Here is a 15,577-nt window from a genome sequence, read left to right as displayed (position 1 = left end):
TGGACAGAGAATGAGATTTAGAGGAAGAGAGTGAGTCTAGGAGGAGGACACAATCATACTTGATTCTAGGTTTTTCTGGCTTTAAAACCTATGCCTCTTTCTCTGTATCACTACCTGTAATGTTTGCCATTTTCGGTCTCTATAACACATAGTAGCACCTAAAGAAGAGACTTATTGGAAGCCGAAAGTCCAAACAGTACGGTCTTGGCCCTGGTAAAGGTTTAATGGTAGCTAGCACCACCATAGTTGAATGCGTGCTTGGGAGAATGTGTGGGGGAGAAAGAGCCCATGGTGAGGTGGAAAGCCGGAGCGAGGGCTGTTTTATAGAAGCAGTCTTACAGACCAGAGTCTAGAGTATGGTTTGAGAATCTCTTAATATGTGGTCTTTTAGAAGTTCAAACCTCTGCATTTTATGCAACCAGCTCAGAGGATCTTTAAGAAGGTAGATCACAGGTGCTCCTGTGTAACCATCTCCCTTAATTAGCTTTGACTGGTGAAGCTGAAGGGCTGGGGACTGGCAGAGGCATGGAGCTACATACAAGCTGGAAAAGCCGAAGACGGGAGAAATAGGGAAAGGCCTGTGTGGCCCAGACAAAGACGACACAGCAAGCACAGAAAGCACAAAACGGTGGGACAGAGGGCGAGCCCACTCAGCAGTGAAACCCCCTCGGCACTGGGTTGGAAATGAACTACACAACTTTCGGGGGAGGAAAGTTGGGAGGGGAAAAACTGGGAGAGTATGAGGGAGGGATGACACTATTTAAGAGGAAATGGACTCACTACCCGACTCGGAACTGAAAGCCCACTGTACATCACCTTTACAATGAAAAAAGAGGAAGGATCCTCATTCATTCATGCATTTGTCCATTCATTCATTCCCCTGCTAGCCTTGAACTTACCACTCTCTTGCAGAGCCTACTTAGTGCTAGGAGGACAGGCCTATGCGCTCTGTCTGTTCTTGGAAGGGACGTGAGAGGGTCCTGCAGAGTCAAGAAAGGCCCAGTGAACTTTCATCAGTGAGCATGAGCTCATGATTCCCTCCCGGCTCAGTAATCTCAGCTCAGTGGCCACAGGTAGCAACAGCAGGACCCTGCTAAGGTAATATTGGAGAAATGAGAAACCATTGGCAAATCTGGGCCTAACAGAATTAAATCATTGAAAGAAAATGGACAGAATTGGCACGTGTGATTCGCTTACAGAGCAGCACCTCCTGTGTTCAAGTACTGTTCTACATGGTAGGGAAGGAGCCAAAGTAAACACCTGGCCCCCAAAATCAGTGACAGCTTTGAATATCAAGACTTGTTAATCCTATAATCTGGTTTGAAAGTGGACCGTGAAGTAGAGGAGGTTGTGAGAGGAGTTAGTTTTCTTTCTCAGCAAAATTGCCACACATGTTGGCAATTCCTGCGAGCTCAGGTTTTGTTTTGTGCGAGTCTCCTCATCTTCCTCCCACCTCCCTCTCCACCCTCAACAAGCTTCCTTGTTCCATTTTCATACTTGTACAGAAAGCACCCTCCTTCTCTCTACCCATCCCCCACCCCGCAACTTGTACCCACCCCCCAGACAGTACATGCTTCAACTTCTTAACATTCATATTTGAAAATGCAGGTTAACTGTTCACAGGGGCGTCACCATAAACTGTACTTTGATCAGGATGTATCTGTCCTCCTCATCTACTCCCACCCTCCCCAGCCTTCCTCCCCCATAGGACTCAACAGCTTTCAGAAGGTTCCTTTTTTTCCACCTTCATTCACCCATGAAGTATTTCAGTGCTGTTCACCCTCTAATGTTTTATTCCCCTTCTGATCCCTTCAAACATTCCCACGCTGCAAATAGGTATGTGTCAGACTGTGAAATAGACATTGATATTATAGGCCATGCATATGTATGGGAACAGCAGTTACAGGCCATCACACCGAGGCATTGGTTGAGATGAAATCTTACAAACTCCTGTTTTGCTCTGGCTGGCTTCAAACCACAGTCCCCTGTTTTCCACCCCACAATGACAGGCTTGAGTGCTTGTACATGTCCTTGATCTTTTCTTTTTGTATCTGTCTCAGTAAAATTTGAGTTCCAAAAAGAAATTATTCATTCCAAACACTGATAATTGAAAAAAATTAATGTGATTAATTTTTAACGTGATTGATTTTTAACTTGTGATTCAGCCACGACTGACATTCTTTGACCATCCATTAACAGGGAATTTTATCCCTGAAAGACAATATCCATGGCAGTTCAACCACTCTAGAATGAGATCTAGATTTCAATCCCAGCTCTGGTCTTAGCGATGAGGTCTTGACCAAGTTACTGAACCTCTCTAAGCCTCACCTGGAAGAAGGCAGTAATGAGGTGAGCATTAACTGAGACAATGCCGAGAGTTGGGCACACAGTAACCCCCAGTGTGTATGCGGAGGGCATGTTGCATTTTCTGGACTAAAGGGTTTGTAAGCTGCTTGGTTCTGTTCTCTGCTGTGCAGTCAGAAGGCATAGCCCTTGCTCTCCGCAGTCTCCAGGCAGTGCTTTGTAGCTTGCTTTACTCTCCATCACTTATGTGCAAGCAGGTAACCATTAGCAAAGGAGAAACTGTGCTCCAGTGTTAGGAGTTGGCCTCCTGTTAGACCTGGTCAGTGTGTCTACTATTTTACGAGCAGCAAATCTTCAGTACAAAGTGCACCTAGTTTTGAATCTTTAAAAAACTAAATAAAAATGACCAACAGGTTTACCTTTAAGCTACCTACAGAATGTGCTGAAGATATCTATAGGCTGGGCTGGGTAGTGGTGGCTCATGCCAGCTGCACAGGAGGCTGCGGTCTGAGGATCTGAATTTGAAGCCAAGCTGGGCAGAAACTCTGTAAGATTCCTATTGTTAATTAACTACCAAAAAGTCAGGAGTGGAGCTGTGGCACAAGTGGAGAGTATTACCCTTGAGCCTAAGAAGCTCAGGGGTAGCACCCAGGCCCTAAGTTCAAGCCCCAGAACCAACACAAAATAGGGGGCAAAGAAGAAGCCACCTCTTACATAACTTTTGCAGGACAGAGCAACACTTATTAGCTCACCATGACTTAGAACTACAATGTGCATTTTTTTCTAAGTATAAATTTGAGAAGAAATCATCAAAGACTAAAGTAGGCATGATCACCCATACCATCCACGTTCGGCTCATGTGGTCAAATGTATGGCTAGCAAGCATAAGGCCCTAGCACCATCAGGGAAAAAAAATGAAAGAACCAGAGGCATGATCTCAGGTTAACACAAGTAGGAGACAGAATGATGACCTGAACTAAAATATATGCAACCCTGCATAGCCAGGGCTGTCTCCCCAGCCATCCTGAGAAATACCTACCCCAGCTGCCTCCAAACTCCACTGCTTGTCACCACTGTGACTTGTTCACCGCCGCCTCAGAAGCCTGAGTCTGCCAGCGCACGCCTCCTTCTTCAGTGCTGCTCTACAGCTCGAACAGACGTCAGCTATCATACTTAGAACATGTCTTGACTCTACTTCTCCAAGAAGAATGATGCCAGGAAAAGGCCCTGGTGATCGAGTCTGCTTTAAATCAAATGGGTGAGGGCGCTGGGGAGGGTGGGAGTAGATGAGGAGGACAGATACATCCTGATCAAAGTACAGTTTATGGTGACGCCCCTGTGAACAGTTAACCTGCATTTTCAAATATGGATGTTAAGAAGTTGAAGCATGTACTGTCTGGGGGCGGGTACAAGGTGTAGGGTGGGGGGGGGTGGACAGAGCAAAGGAGGGTGCTTTCTGTACAAGTATGAAAATGGAACAAGGAAGCTTGTTGAGGGTGGTGTGGGAGTTGGGAGGAAGGATGGGGGAGATACACAAAACACAAAGGGAATACCAGTCCCGAGGATCACATAGGACAGTGCAGTGCAAAAGTTCTGACAAAAAAGACTGGTTCTGAACTTGGCAGTTAGGATGGGAAACAAAGGAGTACACCTGACACTGGGAGGTAAAGTTGCTATGAGTTGGTACCACCCGCATACTGACCGGATTCTGGACACCAGGCATCCGGCTCTATTCTCACTGCTATTGCAGAGCGCATGAGATGGGCGTTTTTTAAATTATTGTACAGCTGACGTACAGAGGGGTGACAGTTACCTAAGCCAGGTAGTGAGTACCCTTCTTTCTGAACAGTGTCACCCTGCTCACTCATTTTCTCCCAGTTTTCCCCCTTCCCACCCTCCTGCCCCCAAGTCGTTTAGTTTATTTTCAGCATGGCATCCAGGGAGTATCACGGCGGGAGAGGTAAGCAATCTGCAAGGAAAGTTTATTCGGTTTTCACAATCGAAGGGCATGGTGGGGAGAGCTTTGTACAGAGTGGAATGGAAGGACAAGTAAATACATCAGGAGGGGACCAAAGCGGAGCAGATCAGTTTTACAACAATCTGCTTGTGATAAGGAATCCAGCATTTGGTCTGTCTGTGAGGACCAGACTCCCAGGACCCAGACACCTCCTGTTAAAAGCTCCCCACTTCCAACACCGCATAGATTTCAGGGGATGCACAGCAGCACTAGGTAAGGGGAGATTTTATCATACAGTTTGCTTGGCACCAATTTAAGGAAGAGTGAGGATTTATAGATAAGTAGAAGAGAGGCAACGAGGACAGGTGCTCCCCAAGCTATTAAGTAACGGGGCTTGGGGGAGCGGGGGATGATTCGCGTTTTTAAAGGTTTCAGGGTCCTGTCCCACTGGGTCAGGATGGCCTTTCTGGCTCCATTCCATTTCCCAGGGCCCATTAGGCGGTATTGATAAGGGGTACATGGTCCAAAGAAAACTTCCCAGGCGAGTCTGGGATCCGTGAGGAGCAGAAACGGGATGTTGGGTTTCGAGCCAAGGCATGTGGCAATGTCATCCATGTAATAAATGTAGTCGGTCATTCTTTGAGCGGGATCTTTAATCACAGCCCTGTGAAGAAATAAAGAAGATGGCGGCATTTCATTAATTTTTCTATGCCCGTTGTTTCTCAAGTTCCAAGACCCATGCCTCCTCTTACTCTTTTGTTACTCCCTTTTCAAAAGAAAACTGTTTTGGGCATGTGTTTTTCTCTGTTGGAAAGGCAAAGTAAAAGAAGCTTATATTCCAAGGGTATCTTTAGCGGAAATTTGTTGAAAGATGGGCTAAATGGAGGTATTTTGAAGAGAGGCCTTCCTGAGTTTGATAGGAATTTGGTTAGTCCAAATGACAGAATCAATGATGAATAAACAGGACCAGAGAGCCTCACATGTATGGATGGACATGTATTTTTTTTTGTTGATATCAGTTGTGGATTGAGAGGACTATATGTGGATCCAAGGATTGAACTTGACCTTAACATGACCATAGTGCGTGTGGGAAACCTTTATTTGTGAATACTTCTGTTGGTATATGTTCATGATGTCCCAGTGTCATTACATACATAAATAAGCACATAAATAAATACAACATGAAATACATAAAACATTCCAGCCTGAGAAATGGTAAGCTGGCAGGTCAGAGTCAGTTTCTGGAGGCGAAGTGAAGATGGCTGCTCTATAAAGGACTGGGCTTTCGAGTCTCTCTCTGCACACCTGGTACTCCCCCCCTCCCCCATGTGTCTGGGGCCACATGTTTAGTTGGAGGCAGAGTTGGAGCTAAAAATATCTCCCTCTGATGCACAGCACAGTTATTTCTGCATCTTTAGAATGCTTCGTAGCATCTACACTGAGAGTCCCTGATTGTGGTGGGGTTCTTTCAACGGAACTAATTGCTGGGCTTCCCCTATCACCAGTGATAGTTTGTACCTCTTAATGAGCTGCTCCTTTTTCCTGGCCTCGGCCATTAATTTCTGGGGTGGAGGTAGCTTGCAGAGGCCTATGAGAAAAATCAGAAGCAACATTTAAGTCAAACGAAGTGGCTTTTTATATAAATAAATGAATTAAGCTTGCTTTCCTCTCATTTCTAGCCTCCAACTGCCCCACCCTCAGAGCACGAGAAAGCCAGAGCCAAGAATGAAATCCACGTGCGTAAGTACAGTTTCTCGCCTAACCCAGCTCACCAGGGAGTTCTCACGGCCTAGGACTCAGCTTGCACCGTTTGTGACATCAGTTCCTGTGTCCCACCTCCTTCCCTCCCTCCCCCCCTCGCTCCCTTTTTCCTTCCCTCCCTCCCTCACCACACAGCCTATTTTTTCTTGTTCACATACAGTACTATACGGCTGTGTCTTGTGACCATTACCAGCAGCTTAAGTGGAAAACGTGCGAAACTCTGCCTGGGCCCCGGCCCAGCTTCGCTCCGTGGGGAGTCTCAGTCCCTGGCACAGAGGTGTGTCTACTGGGATGGCTGTGAGGACTGTGGTTCTCAGTCTCCAGCTGAGACCCTCGGCCCTCGCCTCTGCTCCTACTCATTCTGAATTCCCTGCCCGCTGTTGTCCTGGCAGCCTGGGCTCCGGCCATTCTCGGCAGTTGTCCGGCTGCCCAGAGTCTGAAATCCCAGACTGATACCTTGTGTTCTTGCCCCCCCTCCTTTGCATTTCTAATGTCACTCCATCCCCCTGGCCCCCTTAAGGGGCCCCAGTCCAGCCTGTCCACCAGCTGACCTAGCGCAGCGCTGAGCTGAACTTTCTGCAGGCCTTGAGTTGATTGATCTGTGAAAACCTAGTCAGCCCTGGCGCTTTCCTGCCTGGCTCTCTGAAGCTCTGTGGGGAGGGCCACGGCAACTTGGATGCTGGGATCTGTCTAGTAGAGTTCTGTCTGTATCAGCTTTACTATCCTAATAATTATCTTCAACCTCATTAGAAAATACTTAAAAAAACCCTACAATACTAACGGCTCTAATATAATTGGATAGTGTGTTAATTGGCCTTTAAGAGCACACAGTTGTAATAATTTAATGAAGGACCAGGATTTCCCCCCTCCTCTAAATAATGATTCCCTAAGCAATTCCTTTCCCCTCCCTGACGCAGTTAACATGTTGGCCAACTTCGGAGGACGTAAGGTTTAAATACAGTCAGTAACTGTTACAGTCACGCTGTGGAATAGCTGTCAGCACCCATTCATACTGTGCTAGGCACTGCTTATAAATGATTGGGAATTGATTTCACTCGGCAAAGAGAGCTGCTTGGCTGAAACGTGAGTGCTGCTTATATTGAGACACAATATAACTGTGGATCTTTAAAGCATGTTCTAATCTAAACCTTACCCTGCTTTCGAATAGGAGATAGGAATGACAGTGACTGAGAGCAATGGTGCTCAATGCTTGTACTGTCTGTCAAATACTCTGCTAATTCTCTTTCAGACATTATTTATTTTAAAAAAATCCTAGAGACAAAGGGTTTGTTATGCTCATTTTTTTTTTAATGGGAGACCAGGGCTGAGATGTAAAGAAGCCCTCACAAAGGGAGTGAGTTTCACAGCTGGGGTTGGATTCCACCAGCCATGACTCCAGCAATCTCTGGCCTCTGTGCTCCTGGGGTTATGACAAGCGAGTGCGGTAACAGCATTGCTTCCAGGGTCTAAAGTGCTTTGATGTCACCTACATTTATGTATTTGGTGGCCTTGGGGATTGATCTCAAGGTTTTATGCTTCCTAGGCATGATGTAAGCTGCATCTCCAGTCTTTTTTTGCTGTTTTTTGTATCCATGCATGCATGTACCTGCATACACACACATATATGTGTGTGTATGCATGTGTGCATGCATGCATGTATGTATGTGTGTGCATGCATGTGTTATCAGCTCAGGCCAGCCTGGGCAGCAGTCCTCATTTGCACCCAACAGGCCTGCGCTACTGTGTCCTGTGTGTCTGGCGGGAGGGGTTCTCCTGAGTGATTCTTGCCTGGGCTGCACTAGAGCTGCAGTCTTCCAGATCTTAACCTTCTACATACCTGTGATGAGAGGTGCGTGCTACTATGCCCAGCTATTGGTTAAGAAGGAGCCCCATTAACTTTTTGCCTGGACTGGCCTTGAAGCATGGCCTTCCTGATCTGTCTCCTGACTGGGATTGTATGTGTGAGCCACTGGCTCAGTCTTCCATGAGCGTGTCTTAAAGGTTATTCTCTCTTCTCTCAGTTTTTATTCATAGTATGAATACTGTCTTTCTTTGCAAGCAGTATAAAATTCTATTTCTGATCATTGATGAAAAGACTAACAAGTAATTAGACTGGACTAGAGCAGAAAAAGTTCTAAAAATATTGATTACACTCTGTTGTCTAAATTCATCTCGTTCACAGTCAAATCTTTTCCACTCAGGTGGAATGGCATAGTATGCCCATTGTGATACTACATACATATGCAATTAATTGCTTGTTATGTTCTTTTAAGGCTTCCTACTATCTTAGCTCATAGCTGTTTGGTTGTAGCTGATGCTAAGTGGCAAGCCGGCAATGGAGCCCCGGGCCTCACATACGCCGGGCAAAATCTCTGTGACGGAGACGCTGTAAACAGTACACTGATTTTAAGATTCAGTTGACCATGTTTGGCTTTAGACAGCACAACGATACCTTTGAACACTCTTGTAGCCCACCGGGCCTGCAGCTCTGTGCCTGCTAGGATGGACCCACTAAGGCTGATATGGCCAATGATGGCGAGCGTGGCTCTCTCCAGGTCTGAGGGAAAGACTTGCTTGTGTAAGAAGGCCCTCTTTGTGCAAAGGCTCCTCAGAGGTTCTTCAAAAAAGGGGAAAGAACATAGGTATCCAGTAGTGAAGATCACAGCATCGATGTTGGCTTCGACTGTCCCATCTTCAAAGACAACAGAGGTTTCTGTAAAATCCTTCACGCTGGTTTTCATAGTGACCGTCCCACAGAGGAGGCAGGCTGGAAGCTCATCATTCACAATAAATTTTGCAGTTTTTCTTAGACACAAGAGAAAAAATATTCACTGTACTTATATCTTTGAGACCCTCTAGCAAACGATTTATCCGGTCAGCTGAAGGAAATTATCTGCCAACCCAAGGAAGTGAATTGACCTGCATCGAATTCAAGGCTGTCTCCATGACTGTATGTTCAGAACTTGTTTTGATTCCTTGCTTTCAGTAGAAGACATGTGGAAAATAACTAAGCCTACACTTTTCCTGACTCCATCTACAGTTATCTGTCTCCTGGAATTCCTTCCTCCCTCCCTCCCTCCCTCCCTCTCTCCCTCTCTCCTTCCCTCCCTCCCTCCCTTCCTCCCTCCCTCCCTTCCTTCCTCCCTTCCTTCCTCCCTCACTCCCTCCCTTCCGTGCTTTTCCCATTCTTCTCTCCTCTTTCCTTCCTTCCTTCCTGTCCAGCACAAAGCACATAATAAACGATCTGGGATCAAACGGTTTTTTTCACCCAGGCTCTCAGGAATGACATTAAACCAAGAGAAAATTTGCAAGAAACTATTTGACTAAAAACAAAAGCATGAATCTAGATAGACTGTTAAGTAAAGTTGTTTTGAATACCTCATTCTACCTATCATATCAAACATTGTCTATAAAATTGACAAGAAATCTTTTGGTATTTTTAATAATTTGAAATATAGTTTGTTAATGAATAAAGCATAATAAACTACATCTAATGACATTTCATGCAATTCAAAAATTTTCTTTTTCTGGCCCATATGTGACTCTATGCAGAGAGGTATTAAAATATGTAACTTCAAAGATCTCTACTATGTGTTCATATATTTAATCACTCAGTCAGGGGAGACAGTTAGTTATTATTTTAGCTCAGGGTTACTTTTCTACCAGAATGATGCCTGCTTTGTGTTAGAGAAGAAACTTCTTTAGTCAGCACTAGTTTCGTAAAAAGTAACTAGTGGGAGAGGAGCTAGGGACCTTTGCCCTCCGAGTGTACCCTGAACCCTGGGAAAAAAAAAAGAAAGGAGTGGTGTCTACACACAGCAGGGCTGCCGACGTGGTCTTGTGTGTGTGTGTGTGTGTGTGTGTGTGTGTGTGTGTGTGTGTGTGTGTGTGTGCAGTTCTGAGAGTTCACAGACAATTTAAATACTTGAAATTTCAAACTGGAGAGGGTAGCTATCATCCTTTCTCTTACTACTTTTGTTAGTGCACAGAGAATGCACAGAGAAGAAAAATCCCTGTGAGACTCTTACCTCAAAGCCCTGAAATGGAGCTGTGGCTCAAAATGGTAGAGCAATACTCTTAAGCAAAGGAGCTCAGGGACAGTGCCCAAGCCTTGAGTTCAGCTCCCCCCCCTCCCAAAAAAAAAGACATGCCATAGTTAGGAGACATTTTGAGTTCTTAAAACTGTAGAATGAGAAATACTGATGTCAGAATACCCCCTGAGAAATGAAAAATCAAAACCACAGTGAGATACCATCTTACCCCTGTTAGCTTGGCTATTATAAGAAAGCAATAAAAATGCTGGCAGAGGTAATGGAGAAAAAGGAACAAATCACTGATATAGCACAGCCATTATGGAAAACAGTATAGTCTCCTTGAAAACAAAACAAAACAGAAAAAGCCAGGTGTGGTGGCTCACAGCTATAATCCTAGCTACCTGAGCCTGAGAATGGGAAGGGAGTGGTTCAAGGCCAACCTGGACAGAAAAGTTCTCATCCTATATCTCTATGCAGAAGTCACCCCAGCCATCTCAAGCCACATGGGAGGCTGAGATTGGGACGCTTGTAGTTCTGAGTCAGTCTGGGCAGAGAAGTCCCTTAGACTGTCTCCACGGAAGGGAAGGTGGACTGATGGTCAGGCGCATGCCTGGGTGGGAGGTGAGACCTATCATCAGAAAAAAGCAGACCAGAGGTGTGGTTCAGCAATATCCCACCATCCTAGCAAGCATGAGGCCCTGAGTTCAAACTCCAGCACCATCAAAATGAGAAAAGGAAAAAAAAATGAATAGATCTACCATTTAATCCATTTATCCCACTTCTGAGACTATATCCAAAGGATATGAAATTAGCCTGGCCATGTTTATGGAAGTACTAGTCACAATAGCTAGCATAGAGAATTAACTTGGGTGCCTATCAACGGATAACTGGATAGAGAAAACGTGGTATATATATACATGGTGGAGTATTATTCAGCTATCAAGAAGAATGAAATCTTGTGAAGCAAGATGGATGGACTTGGAGGACATTGGGTAAGCCAAGCTAGACACAGAAGGCAAGTCCTGCGTGTTCTCTCTCAGACGTGAGGCTGAAAGGAAGTAGTGACTATCAGTGACTATCAGAGATTAGGAAGAGTATAGGAGGGACTAGGCGTAGGAAAAATGATGCTGGATTTGACCAGTGCATGCTACATGCATGTGTGGAACCTCATTAATATGTACAATTAACACAGAAGAAAAACATGAAGAAAATAAGGAGGGCTGAGGGTGTAGCTCACTGGAGGAGTACTTGTGTACCTTGCACAAGACCGTGGCTTCCACCTCCAGCAGTGCAAATCAACCAACCGAGCAAGCAATAAAAAAAGTTCATGAAATGAACAGAAATTACCCTTCTGCAATACTTAATCCATAATCTTCATGGTTAAGTCTTCTGTTCATCTTTCTCTCCTGCATCCAGCTGAGGAGCCACGCAGGCATCGTCTTCTTGATGAAAGACTGCCACCTCGTAGTGGCCATACTTATAGGGTAACCCCAGTCTGAGATGCGGCTGATGACCCACGTGCCGGTTGTTGTGCTGAGGAGCACCTGAGAAGGGAGTCGGGAGAGGAGCAGGCCTGCCCGCCATTTGTCTCCAGGACGTGTTCACGTGTTTCAAAGGCTAACGTTCCGCCTCAGAACAGCGAATGGTGAATTTGTGCCTAGATGGACATAGGGACTGTGTGTTCCTGTACTTGGCACTGTTCTAAAGAGGCGTGTCACCTGATGGAGATGTGTTAAGAGTGTTCTTTGCATTTATAGGCTTAGAACAATAGAATTTAATATGTGTAAGTGAACAATCGTTCATTTGTAATACAGAATTTCAAGTGAAGGCTTAGAAGGACATGTTTAACTGAATGAAATATAAATGCATTCTTTGTAGATCTAACTGCTTTCCTACAGTTTATGCTAAAATGGAATAGATTTTTAATTGGTGAGTCTATATTTAGCCTTTTCTAAAATCATATATACTTGGTGCATTAGGGATTTTTTTGTCTTTAAATAAGTTGCAAATCTGATTTCTAAGACAACACTTTGAGACAATTGGGAAACAACTTCCCCTTTCTATTCTTACACAGGGTATTTTCCAGAATTGCAAAGACAGTGTATGCTGTAGCTAACACCTAATTCTAGGACTGGTGAGGCCTGGACAAGAAATGCATGAATTTGAGGTTGGCTTAGGAGAGGTGAGTGGGGGAGAGAGGGAGAGGCAGGGGGAGGGGGAGAGGGAGAGAGAGGAGGAAGGGAGAGAGAGGGAAGGGGAGGGAGAGAGGAAGGGGAAGGAAGAGGTGGGAAGGGGAAGGGGAAGGGGGAGAAGGAGGAGAAGAGGGAGGGGTGGAAGGGAGGGTAAGGAGAGGGGGGGAGGGAGGGGAAATTGCCCTTTGTGGGACATCTGGCCTTGTCCTGAAATCTGTGGTGTCATTTGGCATTCACATGATTTCCCCTGGTTGCTTTTTGGAGATGCTTCTGTAAGGTGTGGCCTTTTAGGTAGTCCAGAGACTTAGGAGCGGCCCTGAGTCTTTCTAGGGAGCTTTCAGTGTCACTGAGCAAGCAGGGGATGGGCAGGGGTGGCCGGACCTCCTCAGGAGTGGTGTACCTGGGCTGCCGTTCGGCTGAGCTCCACCGCCAGGTCCCCTCCAGTGTTGCCAAGACCCATCAGTAAGACACGTTTGCCCCGAAAGGCGTCCGGGGTCCTGTACTCCTGACTGTGTAGGATCTGTCCTTTGAAGTCACGGATTCCTGGGGAGGAAGAAAAGACCAGTCTGAAGCCTCCTCCAATGCACCAACCGTCCTGCAGGAAAGGGACGTCCTGGAAATACGGCGGCCTTTCCTTCTGGAAGTATATAAAAGCAGCACAAGGTGCTTCTCTTTCCTGGGACTTGACAAGCGTTCTAGAATAGTCCAGCAAAGGCTCACAAGACCTCATTCCGCTTAATAAACAGCGTGCAGGGAGCTGGGAGCTGGTGGTGCTCACCTGTGATCCTCGCTACCCAGGAGGCTGAGATCTGAGGATCTCCGTTTGAAGCCAGCCTGGGCAGGGACGTCCAGGAGGCTCTTATCTCCAATGAAGGTGAAGGTGAAGGTGTGGCTTAAGTGGTGGAGCAAAAGTCTTGAGTGAAAAAGCTCAGGGACAGCAAGCCTCCAGGCCCTGAGTTCCAGTCCCAGGAGCAGTGCGCACGCGCGCACACACACACACACACACACACACACACACACACACACACACACACACACACACACACACGTCCAAATATACGACAAAGATGACCAGTCATGAAAACAGCATAACATTATTAAAAAACCCAGATGAAAACCAGTGGAACACAACAGACTCTAGCTGTAGACGCGCATAGTTACAGTGTGAGAAACACACATCTCATCAATGCTTTGTTCTAGGAAAATTGATAGTCACATGCAGAAGAATAAAGCCAGAATGAAACTTACCCTGTGCAAAACAACTCAGAATCAATTAAGGAATTTAATGTAGGAACTGAAACTATGAAACTACTGAAAGAAACATAGATGAAGTTGTTTTGGATAGATCCCAAAAGCACAAGTAACAAAAGTCAACGGGATTGCATCAAATTACAAAGCAGTCTGTGGAATAGCAGGAAATAGTTGCAAATTACACATCTGATCAGGAGCTAACATTCAGAATATATAAGAAACTCGATAGACAAATAAAAAAATAAAGAAGTCTGGTTATTTTTTAAAAAATGGCAACACACCTAAACAGACCTCTTTCCAGTGAAGACATGATAATGAACTGGCTAATAGATACATAAAAGATGCTTAAGACCACTAATCGTCATAGAAATGCATCTCAGACCACAGTGAAATATTTTGCTGCAGTTAGAGTGACTATTACTTTTTTTTTTTTTTTTGGGTCTGGTTGTGGGGCCTGAACTCTGGGCCTGGGCGCTGTCCCTCAGCTCTTCAGCTCAAGGCTAGCACTCTACCACTTGAGCCACAGCGCCACTTCCGGCTTTTTTCTTTTTGCTTATGTGGTGCTGAGGAATCGAACCCAGGGCCTCAGGCATGCAAGGCAAGCGCTCTACCACTGAGCCACCTTCCCAGCCCCTGACTATTACTTTTTTAAAAAATTTAAAATTAAAAGAAATCCTGGTTCTAGAGAGGATGTGGAGAGAGTAGAGCCCTTCCACACTGTTGGTGGGAAAGTAAATTCGTGTAGAAATTATTTAAAGCAGTATGGAGGTTTCTCGGAAATTCAAAAATAGATCTACCATTTGATCCAGCAATCACACTACTAGGCGTGTATCCAAAGGAAATGAAGTCAATATGTTGAAGAGACACGGACGCTCCCATGTACTACAGCACTACTCACAAGAGCTGACAAACATAAACAATCTAAATGTTTGTTGATTGATAAGTGAATAAAGAAAATATGGTATAGACACACACGCAGTGGAATACTATTCAGCCAAAAAAAGATGATGAACTCTTGTTATTTGAGGAAACACAGATGGAAGAGGGGTCCTTATGTCTCATGAAGTAAGCCAGGCACAAAAAGACCAACACCATTTAGTAGAAGTCATATGTGGAATCTGAAAGAGCTGATCTCAGAATCTGGGAGTAGAACAGTGTTTACTAGAACCGAGGAGATCATGCAGGAGGCTTGAGGAAAGGTGGATCTTGCCAGATAAGAGCAATAACTTCAGATATTCTTATGCACAGGAGTTGACTGCAGATAACAGTAATGTACTTTATATTTCAGAAAAGCTAGAAGAAAGGCCATTGAGTACTTTAACACAAAGAACTGACAAAAAGTTGCAGGAAATAGATTTGTGTATCCTGATTGAACATTACATAATCGATACATGCATCAAAACATCACCTGGCACCCCATAAGTAGTACAACTTCATGTCAATTAAAAGTAAATACATTTTAAGCTGGTGTGGCGGTGCATACCATACCTGTAATCCCGGCACTGAGGAGACTCAGGCAGGATGATAATTTTGAGACCAGCCTGAGGTACACGTAGCAAGGCACTGCCTCAAAACACCAAGAAGCACATAAAGTAATACATTTTGGATGGTGCTTTGTGGATATGATACATTGGCAAATTGAATTTTAATTCCATTAATATTTTCCATAAGAAGGTTGGTGCCAGATTGTTTTGTAAATAATTGTTCTTGTAGACTCATGTTACAGATACCTTGTGCTTCTTTTACTTGTTTGGTGGTAACAGTGGGAGTTTTGAGAGGCGACAGAGAGAACACCGGTGGTGAATGCAGTGATTGCCTGCCTGGGAGAGGAGAGGCGAGGGAAAACCAGGGAAGCCAGCGGCCCAGAGGCCCAGCCGGGCCGCACTGCTGTGTGGCAGTGCCCTTGAAGGTTCGCTTTCCCCTGGATTATATCATTCTTCTACCATTCAGCCATGAAGTCATTAGCTTATTAAGAAATACTTACTGACTAGCTATACTACATAGCAAAAATATAAGCAAAGACTACTAGAAAGAAAAAAAAAAGACTTTGCACAATGTGGCAACTGACTAGGCGATAA

At 45.1% G+C, this 15,577-nt stretch overlaps 1 protein-coding gene across 1 annotated transcript in view; it reads right to left on the bottom strand.

Annotated features, from left to right (window-relative positions):
- Positions 1-4,269: 4,269 nt before the first annotated feature.
- The window catches only part of Fmo4 (flavin containing dimethylaniline monoxygenase 4), a 25,571-nt gene continuing 14,263 nt past the window's right edge, over positions 4,270-15,577 (bottom strand). The window contains exons 6-10 of the mRNA XM_042674333.1: positions 12,649-12,791; positions 11,404-11,600; positions 8,475-8,827; positions 5,780-5,849; positions 4,270-4,925 (exon numbers count right to left, since the gene is read on the bottom strand). Coding sequence (XP_042530267.1) covers positions 4,511-4,925; positions 5,780-5,849; positions 8,475-8,827; positions 11,404-11,600; positions 12,649-12,791 — 1,178 coding nt within the window. The 3' untranslated portion in view covers positions 4,270-4,510. The remainder of the gene's footprint in view (positions 4,926-5,779; positions 5,850-8,474; positions 8,828-11,403; positions 11,601-12,648; positions 12,792-15,577) is intronic.

Source organism: Dipodomys spectabilis, unplaced genomic scaffold (genome assembly GCF_019054845.1).
Source record: "Dipodomys spectabilis isolate Male_0828 unplaced genomic scaffold, ASM1905484v1 ptg000019l, whole genome shotgun sequence".
NCBI classification, from domain to species: domain Eukaryota; kingdom Metazoa; phylum Chordata; class Mammalia; order Rodentia; family Heteromyidae; genus Dipodomys; species Dipodomys spectabilis.
The sequence above is the reverse complement of the archived record's forward strand: the minus strand, read 5'-3'. Positions and strand labels throughout refer to the sequence as shown.